Source organism: Aulonocara sp. 'chitande type north' Nkhata Bay, linkage group LG22, assembly GCF_057382095.1.
Source record: "Aulonocara sp. 'chitande type north' Nkhata Bay isolate Kocher_YH1m ecotype deep benthic linkage group LG22, A_spYH_male_GT1.1, whole genome shotgun sequence".
Taxonomy (NCBI): domain Eukaryota; kingdom Metazoa; phylum Chordata; class Actinopteri; order Cichliformes; family Cichlidae; genus Aulonocara; species Aulonocara sp. 'chitande type north' Nkhata Bay.
Window position 1 is genome coordinate 21,940,693 of NC_141364.1, and position 11,138 is coordinate 21,951,830.

At 39.9% G+C, this 11,138-nt stretch overlaps 1 protein-coding gene across 1 annotated transcript; it reads right to left on the reverse strand.

The window, feature by feature from the left end:
• Positions 1–1,855: 1,855 nt before the first annotated feature.
• Positions 1,856–4,283, reverse strand: LOC147304167 (progranulin-like). Its single transcript, XM_086281301.1, has 5 exons — positions 4,102–4,283; positions 3,795–3,941; positions 3,412–3,714; positions 3,105–3,278; positions 1,856–2,421 (listed from the first exon to the last, which is right to left on the reverse strand). Exons 2-4 carry the CDS (start codon positions 3,939–3,941, stop codon positions 3,111–3,113), a joined length of 618 nt encoding a protein of 205 aa, XP_086137427.1. The 5' UTR covers positions 4,102–4,283; the 3' UTR covers positions 1,856–2,421; positions 3,105–3,110.
• Positions 4,284–11,138: the final 6,855 nt, after the last annotated feature.

Sequence of the window (11,138 nt, forward strand, 5' to 3'; positions counted from 1 at the left end):
TCTTCCCCCTCTGTACCTGGTTCCATCCATCAAAAATAAACAGGAAGATATGAATACACAAAGTGAAGCAGCACGTCCGTAAGTAAGGTGAGTTCACACACAATAATTTATATCATTTGGATTTTTTTTTTCTTTGTCTTGTTTCCAGTTGATTCTGAGTGAGGTTCCAGTGTGTTCTTGCTTATTTCAGTTTAGTTTTACTGTCTGTGTCCTTGGGCAAGATTCTGACATCCAAGTTGTCTCTCGCACATCCATCAGTCTGTGTGTGAAACTTCGGTGTAAAAAGTGCTTAGACATAGAAAAAAAAATCACTTGTATTGTGTACTTGTGTGTGTGACTGGATGGCTGCAGCATGGAGAGGTGAAGCACTTTGAAAGTGCGTAGAAAAGCTCTCTAGAAATGCTAAGTTAAATGTTTATGTTTTAGCTGAACTTTTATTTGTCTTAATGATTATAATATAGGGGATTACAAATTCAATAACCACTCATCGTCACAGAAAATACAATATAAATGCATAAATATATGAATAGTTTTTAAATATTTCTTTTAAAAATGTACACTAGTGTCAGACAAAGCCAAGCTATCCACTGCACACAGCTAGAGGGACCCTTCAGTTATTTAACATGCCCTTCGGTGTTTCTATGTGACTGAAAAAAGGTAGCCTATAATCTCCATCACTTCGCTCCGTGCTGTGAATTTAACTGAACGTGGCCTTAAATGTAAAACATGGCATAAACAGTGTTACACCTAATGATAAAGTGTAAAGAATTAACAATGCACTTCTGTCAAACAACATATTTAAGTGATTTAATGAAGCAATTTAAAATGAAGCGACAAAGCAAGGATGACTCATTTAGTTAAACACCTTCTCGTCTCCTGATCACTCTCCGGTGGGAGGGAGGAGAGGAGTCAAGGAGAGGAACTGAGAATGTGCAATTTGAGAAATGAGAAGAGGGCGGGTCTTACCCATCTATCCATCCTTCCATCCATCCATCCTTCAAAATGGCCACTAAGGGTCAGCAGAAGCAAGCTGTAAACAACCTGTCTGTAAACATTCTGATATTTCAGCAGTTCAGTAGCCTGATGGCTTTTGTGTAAAAGCTATCCCTGAATCTGCTGGTGCAGGTGTGGATGCTCATGTACACTCCTACCTGACTACAGGAGCTTGAAGAGTGTGTGGCTGGATTAAAGAGGATCCTCTGGGCTGTCCTCCTACAGTGCTGTCTGTAGAGGTCCTGGATGGCTGGCAGTTCAGACTTGGTGATACAATGTGCATATCTGGCCATCCTCCACACAGCTTTGTGGTCCAGAGCATTACAAGTGCTATACCAGGTTGTGATACAGCCTCTCAATGGTGCCGTTGTTGAGTATTCTGGGGTTTATTCCAAACCCTCCTCATGATATGCATGTTCATGTGGATAACCTGTCTAGCAACACCAGGCTCCACTCGTAGTTTCTGACCACGTGAGGAATCTAAGATAAATATTTGCTCCAACTCAAATATCTATGTTGCAAATGGGGGACAGATTTATTCCATTTGCTGTGATGTTGTTCTGTGTTTTCAACACTAGGTGTCAGCAGCAAACAGCCCGTTTCCAAAAGAGTGACCAAAACATGGAATAAGTTAGCAGTAATGGATCTGCAGTTTGGAAGCTTTTTAGGCTGGCAAGACCAACAAGGGTTTGTTTTGTTTGTTTTTTTCAGTTTGTTCATCAACTTCAAAGTCTTATCTTAATGAAGTATTGCGATAAAGTTGTAATTCATTATGTTGGACTGGTGTAGAGCAGGCTGTGGTGTTCATGGGCACTCAGACTGCGATGTGAAAAGAAGATAAATGAATGACTCCATGACCCAGTTTGGAAGAAGATGTTATTTTTATTGGTCAAGTGTGAAAAGTACACAAAGGAAGGAAGAAACCATAAAACAAATCAGAAGCCTTTCACCTTACTACCTTAAATTCAACATGCTGGTCTATACTCACTGACACTCAGTCACAGGGGCAATATAAGACAATGGAATAGATAAAAACCACATTTCCATTACTCAAGCAATAATTGGTGACTCTCCATTATAAAATATGCAGTAACATTAGCTTAAGCCTGTAAAGCTTCATCCATGAAATAATTGCCAGAAAATTAAAATTTTCTGAAAGTGGAGGATTTATTGAACCTTCTGACAAATTAAAACAAAAAGAAATTAAATGTTCATTTGAAAGTATAAGATTTAATTTTCACAATTTTTTACACCTGTGTACTATTCTTCAGCATGGCAAAAAGAATTTTAGGGCAATTTTTAACAAAAATAACCAAAAAAATCTATCACAGAGGACTTTAAAGCCATCTCAGCATGTGTTACCATAACGCAAGAGGGGTTGCAGGTACATCTATAGTCACAGCAGCTGAAAATCTGCTTCCTGTGTCCCTGAAATGATTACAAATTGTTCAGTTAGAACAAAATATTTTGGTCAGAATGTTTTGTGTACTCTAAAACAGCATCTATTTAAGTTGCCCCTTCAGATCACAGTGTGGGATGTTTAGAGAAGGAGAAACTTAAACCTGGCGGGCTGCAAAAAGCAATATTTGCTGCTCTACGATCGAGCCAGCTTGTAACTCTCTGCCTCATTTGATCACTAAGGGGCAGCAGAAATAAGCTCTACTGCTGACACTGAACTGGAATCAACACAAAATATTAATTTCTCTGTGGGAGATTTGTGGTTATTTAGCTGCTACATGCTCTTTGCATGTTTGAAGCCAGTGTACTTCGGATTTATTAAAATCTTTCAAGGCTGCAAAACTATGAAGAAAAAATACTCAGAGCTGAAGAAAGCCAATGAGTCAGTAATAACTCTCTGTGATATCATCACCACAGGGTTCATCATGTGACAGTATGTCAACATCAGTGACCAAGCCCACGACTATCACGACATTTAGCTTAAATCCTGGTTGGTGCTCAGGTATGCATTGGTATCACATGACTTGATAAAACACCAGTAAACAAAAAAAGGTCTGTAGCCTTTAAAATTGATCTGAACAGTGAACCATGCAGTGAAATTATCCCAGGATGTTCTCCACATGTGAAGGTGGTTAGAATGTGGTGTTTCCTACCTTCTTCTAGTTTTCTTTGTCCTCTGAAGTTGGGATGAAGGACGCAGGTCCTGAAGGTAGTGCTGGCTTGCGGAGGAAAGGATATGTGAGTTTTTCCCTCACACAGTGCTGGTAGGTTCGGTCACAGTCAAATCCAATTGGACAGCAGTGGTAGCCATCCAGACAACATTTGCCCTGCAAGAAACACTTTTAGTCTCTCAAAAGAATAATTATCATAGCTGCAAACTTGCTTCATGTCAGTGGAAGATAAAGGGAATTTTATTAAAATCATGTGTCTTATTGCACAAGAGTGTTTAGGCTGACTCACAGGAGAGTAGGGACAACAGGTCCAGCCTCCTTGTGGGTGTCTGCAGCAAGTAGTGCCATCAGGACAGTAGGTGTAACTGTCACAGTAGACCACTGAAGTCTTTATTTGATCTGGGACGTGGCTCTCTTTAAGCTCCTGGAGTGGAGTTCCAGGCAGTTCAGGGGGGGCTGGTTTCTCTGCAACTTCCTTCTTCACCATGGGTATGGTCAGCCACGGCTGGTCTAATTTCTCACAATTCATGGTAACCAGGTTACAGCGATATCCTGACGGGCAGCAGTGGAGCAGGTCGCTACAGCACATGGCCTGCAAAGTAAGTAAGACGAGCAGAGCTTTTTAACAACCAACAATCAAGTTACTGCACTGGCAGAAAGTTTCTGACTTACATTTGGATATGGGCAGCAGGCATATCCGATATTAGTCTTGCAGCAGGTGGCAGTGTCTGAACAAGTACTCCCATCAGGACACATAGAGCATGAAGCAAATCCCCACAGAAACACACCGAATGACAAACACAGACTGATCCTCAACATCTGGAAGACAGAATCAACATGACTTTGCAGATTTTTTTCTTTCTGAACTAAAAAGGTCAGAGTTTGTAACTTTAATGTGACACACTGAAGTCCAATTTTAGTAGCAACAACTAAACCATAAAACACTTTACAAATAAGTTCACTTCTTTTAATCACTTACCTTTAGGCAGTGAAGAAATTCAGCAGCTTCCTGTGATGCCTTTCACACTTTCCCCTCTGCTGTATCACACACAGCTCTATATAGTACAGGTCAGACACTCCCACTGAGTAAGAATGAAAGATTAACTTCACGTAACACCCCTCTATCTCGTGACTCTCATATTAAGACAGACAGGTTTTGAAAATTTCTGGAACTGCAGAAGTTCAAATCCACTACTTAACTGCTGTAATTACTCAGCTTAATATACAGTCACCACACGTCCTCATATGACATGATTGTATATGCACAATAAAGAAGGAGTGGGTCTGTAAGCCTCACCTATCGATCAAAGTACAACAGAGCTGGCAAAAGTACAGACATTCTTCAATATGTAGGAGCAGAGATTGAACTACTGAGTACTATTTATCACAGTTGCTGAGCAGTCCTTACGTTCGTACATAACCTGTTCTTCCCCTCCTGTCCTGTCTTTCTCACATCGTTCTCTATCTCTGAAGTTATTAACTTTTTTTCCCTCCCTCAAATGTGTAACCCGTACCTTTAGCAAGCAGACACACTTTTGTGAGAAAGTGCACACAAACAGTTTGTGTGTTTGCAAATATTTGTTGACCTGTCAGAAATGCTGGATTTTATAAAGCACTGCTCCCATTATGCTCGCTTCTCTTCTGTAGTGCTAGCTAGAAGCAGCTTGCAAACATCTGGTCCAAAAAGTGTTGTTTTGGATCATTTTGGCCTGCTTTAAGGGCTGAATGTAGTACTTTAAATAACATATAAATTATACATTTCTGCCTATTTTGTGCCATTGTGTGCAATAAGCACCAGTGGTGGATGCACCAACAGGATTGTCTTTGTTATTTTCCCTCCATTTATGTTCAAGTCGGTTTGACATCTGTTATGTTAAACAATAGATGGTACGACAACAACAAGAAGACACACCACCTTTGTCACAATTATTGTATCTTCTTGCACAACGTGGCTATGTGAATGCTGCTGTCTTGAACATGCTTAGAACCCTGAAGATAACCATCTGCGGGAGCTGACTTCTTCTCCACTTCTTGCCATTGCTAGCTAAACTTGCAACACTGGTCTTGATTACAGAAAATCTCAAATCAAATCACATATCTACAACAATTACAGCAAGGGATGAGTTTCAAGTATGCCTTAACTATACCAAGTGTTTTGATAGCAGTTCATGACAAAGTCATCGCACAGCCCAACAGCCTCATGTATATCAATGGAAGACCTTAGGTAATTAGCACAGTGGCTAACTTGTAGAGGGCTAGCATGGTGGTGAGTGCAGGACACTGGGGAGGAAAAAACAAAACTAAAAAAGTGTGAACTTCAGTCCATGGTGACCATTAATCTACTGTGTTGAAAAAAGAGAACGATATGTATTGGTAGCCTGTTGTTGCTCCAAAAGATAGCTAAGGATAGTGCCCTCCAATGAAAATGGTGCAGCCAATTATTGAATGGACTACCACATGAGAACATTTTGAGAACAGATTGAAGCACCCAAGACTACGCATTAAAGGTCCAAACTCATGCTAAAGATGCAAAATGTTTATCTCCGACTCTCCATAATGTTTTCATTTAAATATAAAAATACCTCACTGGAGCCGCCCAGAGTGAAATGAGCAGTGTGGGAAATAATGTCACACTGGTGTGTGTTTTGTTGCGACATTAGCAGTTCCCATTGTTTCGGCTCCACACTTGGGGAAAAAAAGTCATAAAATTAAAAATAAATGTATCTCTACTTTCAGCAAAATATTATTGTATATAAAGGCGTTACTAGAATTATGAGGCACTACGACAAATTTTTTTTAGTTACATCAAAATTGGTGCTCATCCAGCTCACATATGACTAAATGACGAAATGTAGGTGAAGAGCCGTTAGTTGATAGGCAGCAGATGGTTTATTGCTTAATTTTGTTACTGCAGAGAAAAGAGCAGAAAACTACAGGTCTTGTGAGTATTGTTTTTTTTCCTTTTGTTCTATGCTTACAGGTTTACAAACGCTTGTGTTTACAACTATCACTAGATGTTTATATAGACTGAAAACCACAGCACACATCCACAACAATCAAAGTTTACACATAAAAACAAACTGAAATAATCATTCAAATTGGTTATTTATTAATATAAATGATATTAAAAAAATCTATCCCTCGGAAGGGCTAGATATTCTGCATTTTAGCAATTAATTTGACTTTCAAATAATGTACAAGATCGCTAAATTGTGGACTTCAGTCCTGTGTTCAGAACTCCAACTTGGTGACTAATTGTCATGGTCCTGGGTCGGTGACCCAGCGCTTTTAGTTATCATTTTCTAGTTTATGATGATGATGATTATTATTGTTTGAGTTCTGTGTGTTATATTTGGTCTGCCTTTGAGTCTGTCTCTGTCTATGGTGTCACCCCATCTGTTTGTGAATCTGTCTGTTTAGTTCAATGTCTTGTCTGGTTCCATGTGTCTGAGTTTCCTGTTTTATTGTGAAGGTTTGTGTCATATGTGAGTGTGCTCAGTTTACGTTTCCCCTGTCTCGTCAGCTGTGATTTCTCCCAGGTGTGTTCCCCTCCTGTCTCTCATCCCTTGATTACTGCCGTCTGTGTATTTAAGCCCTGTGTTTCTCTGTGTCAGTGTCGCGTCGTACCCTCAACTAGCTGTGTGTTCTGCTTCTATGTTCCTAGTGTTTGGTCTCCTGCTCCAGTTTAGTGTTTCTTTCCAGTGTTTCAGTCCTTGGTTCCTCTGTTCTGACTTTTGGTTTTCTTTTGGTGAGTTTAGTTGTACGAGGTTTTTCCCAGCAATAAAGCTGCGCCTTAAGTTTCACTTCCGTGTCTGAGTTCTGCATTTTGGGTCCACCACTCCTGCTTGCCTGCCACACAGCGATTCATGACACTAATAATGTATAAAAAGGACAAAAAGATATGTACTGGTAATTGCTGGTGCCCAACTTTTGTGGCACTAGCAAGAGATGGTGCCTTGCAAAGAAAATGATAAAATATTCTGCATTTTAGCAATTGATTTGACTTTCAATTAATATACAAGATCGCTTTATCCAAGAAAACTGCTTTGTGAACTGTAACTTGAAATGGGAAATTATAAGGAACATTTCACAGTGAATTTCTTCTTTTTCTCACTGCTTCTCTTTTTGTTCTTGGCATCAGGAAAAAGTTGAAATGTGACCACAGGGAGAACAAAGAGCACATGTCTCTGAAAACCATTTCACAATAATGGAATTTCTATAATCAGCTGCAACAGCAACCAGCAGTCAGGTCACAAGGTCAAAAATGTACTAAACTGGCTTTGAACATTGCCAAAATTAAATGTATTGTACTGGCCAACAGGAATGTTCTGGCTAACACCGCGGCACAGAACCCATGTATCCATAGTTTCCACATTACGCTAAAGCTCCTGGGACACGCCAATGTGTCTCAAGTCTATGAACATCTTCAAGTTTAACTTAGCCAAAATGCCAGATAGTTGCTGTGCAGAAATCAACATTTATTTACACCTGCTGGAATGGTGCAGAGTATGTCAACAAAATGTGAACACACCTCTCCTAACCCTGCCTTACAGTCCAAATCACACCAATCTGACAATTTAATGCTACGAGAACTTTTCTGGCCCTCCACTGTAAGTTCAAGTTGACAAAACACAAGATTATGTTTATTATTTACCCATAAAGATTGAAAATACATGTTGCTGTCTGTACTTTGAAAGCTTTCAAAGCAGCAGTGTAAGGTGAGGGATTCTCTACAAGATGCACGTAGATGCATAATTCTTTATTTCAGTCTGATCCTGTTGAGCATATTGTTTCCAAGATGGCAAAGGGCATTGCTCTCTTAAGGAAATTCTCTACATATCTTCCTATCTCTGTCCTGAATTGTCCAATAATTTGGTCATGCTAAAAAACATATATAAAAGTTACCGCTTGGGGCAGCCAGAACAGTTCAGCAATTTAAAGGCACATGTTTAGTTACTCGTGCAATCAGCTATTGTGAAATCTGTGTCATTCTTTTATTTTGCAATTAACTTGTCAGGTGTGGTTTTAGTCATGATCATATGACAAAGCAAGTGACCTCTGGTCCACCAGATTTACCCTGTCCTCAGCTGATTTTAAGAAAGGAGCTGCCAATACATAATTTACAATACAAAAACTAAACCTAATAAATAAACAAGCTTTAAATAAACAAAATTTAACAAATTCTACACAAAAGCTGTTGTCAAGAAATCTGACATGACTGCCCTGCACTTCACACAAGGATGCTGACAAACACCCACTTGGCTAAAAAAAAAACATTTTAACAAACAACCTGCGTTTACAGTGATTTACTCAATGTCACACTGCAGGATATTACATTTTTATTTTGCCTGTAGTAGTGATGCTGTGCTGGGGGCTACATGCTTTGGTAAAAATGACTTTTAATCAGATAAAGAAAGAAAGACGGACTCGGCCTACAGCGTGAGAGACAGGGCAACTTAAACATCTGGTCAAATACATTTCTTTTTGGTAAAATGAAACTGAGAAGTTGGCTTCTGTGGTTTAAAGTGCTACAGCTGTGAATGCCCTCTACAGGGAGTGCAGAATTATTAGGCAAATGAGTATTTTGTCCACATCATCCTCTTCATGCATGTTGTCTTACTCCAAGCTGTATAGGCTCGAAAGCCTACTACCAATTAAGCATATTAGGTGATGTGCATCTCTGTAATGAGAAGGGGTGTGGTCTAATGACATCAACACCCTATATCAGGTGTGCATAATTATTAGGCAACGTCCTTTCCTTTGGCAAAATGGGTCAAAAGAAGGACTTGACAGGCTCAGAAAAGTCAAAAATAGTGAGATATCTTGCAGAGGGATGCAGCAGTCTCAAAATTGCAAAGCTTCTGAAGCGTGATCATCGAACAATCAAGCGTTTCATTCAAAATAGTCAACAGGGTCACAAGAAGCGTGTGGAAAAACCAAGGCGCAAAATAACTGCCCATGAACTGAGAAAAGTCAAGCGTGCAGCTGCCAAGATGCCACTTGCCACCAGTTTGGCCATATTTCAGAGCTGCAACATCACTGGAGTGCCCAAAAGCACAAGGTGTGCAATACTCAGAGACATGGCCAAGGTAAGAAAGGCTGAAAGACGACCACCACTGAACAAGACACACAAGCTGAAACGTCAAGACTGGGCCAAGAAATATCTCAAGACTGGTTTTTCTAAGGTTTTATGGACTGATGAAATGAGAGTGAGTCTTGATGGGCCAGATGGATGGGCCCGTGGCTGGATTGGTAAAGGGCAGAGAGCTCCAGTCCGACTCAGACGGCAGCAAGGTGGAGGTGGAGTACTGGTTTGGGCTGGTATCATCAAAGATGAGCTTGTGGGGCCTTTTCGGGTTGAGGATGGAGTCAAGCTCAACTCCCAGTCCTACTGCCAGTTTCTGGAAGACACCTTCTTCAAGCAGTGGTACAGGAAGAAGTCTGCATCCTTCAAGAAAAGCATTATTTTCATGCAGGACAATGCTCCATCACACGCGTCCAAGTACTCCACAGCGTGGCTGGCAAGAAAGGGTATAAAAGAAGAAAAACTAATGACATGGCCACCTTGTTCACCTGATCTGAACCCCATTGAGAACCTGTGGTCCATCATCAAATGTGAGATTTACAAGGAGGGAAAACAGTACACCTCTCTGAACAGTGTCTGGGAGGCTGTGGTTGCTGCTGCACGCAATGTTGATGGTGAACAGATCAAAACACTGACAGAATCCATGGATGGCAGGCTTTTGAGTGTCCTTGCAAAGAAAGGTGGCTATATTGGTCGCTGATTTGTTTTTGTTTTGTTTTTGAATGTCAGAAATGTATATTTGTGAATGTGGAGATGTTATATTGGTTTCACTGGTAAAAATAAATAATTGAAATGGGTATATATTTGTTTTTTGTTAAGTTGCCTAATAATTATGCACAGTAATAGTCACCTGCACACACAGATATCCCCCTAAAATAGCTAAAACTAAAAACAAACTAAAAACTACTTCCAAAAACATTCAGCTTTGATATTAATGAGTTTTTTGGGTTCATTGAGAACATGGTTGTTGTTCAATAATAAAATTATTCCTCAGAAATACAACTTGCCTAATAATTCTGCACTCCCTGTATATGACAGGGCTGAAACAAAAATAAAAGAGAAATGTTATTCAATACTTTATTGAGTAACATTAAAAACTGTTCAGTTTGACTACTTGAATACTGAAAGTAACTCAAGCAATGGAAAAAGTCGGGTATGAAGCACTGGGACTTACTTGTAGTGGGCTAGCACACTGAAGGTCTTAGTGAGTAGCAGACACACTGGAAAAAACTGTGGACTTTAGTCCTGTGTTCAAAACTGGTGACCAATAATGTATAAAAAGGACATTGGTAAACCTGTGAAAGATATGCACTAGTAGTTGCTGGTTAGAGGGCTTGTTGCCCAACGTTTGTGCCACTGGCAAGAGATAGTGCCCTGCAAAGAAAATGAATCCAACAGTGTAAAAATGTGCAGAAATTGTTGCAAGTAACTCTGGGAGTGTAGTTTATCATAATGAAATAACCGATAATAATGAAAGTGTAATTGAAGTGTGATAACATGTAGAAAATTTAGAGCTGTTTAAGTTATTCTCTGTTGAGGTCCAGGAACAAAGACATTGGGAATAATGTCTTTTCTTCAAATGTGTATTACTGGCTCATGTTCTTTTGAGGCAGCAGGCACAGTTCCCATTGTTCCTTTGGTCACATACTCAAATAGTCATCCAGTTCACAGTGTGTCACAATTCACAGGTTGTCACCTGTGAAATGACAAATATGACACTGCTCTTGATCACAGTTTGGGTGAAGACACATTCGGTCAGCGGTCCCCAACCCCCAGGCCACAGACCGGTACCGGTCCATGAGTCGTTTGGTACTGGGCCACAAGAGTTGATGCTCGGGTGTGAAATTTATGGTTTCCAGGGTTTTTATTGTTATTTATCGTTTTTATCGTTAACTCACCTTTCACTGGGTCTTTTCCCATGTGTTATGAAT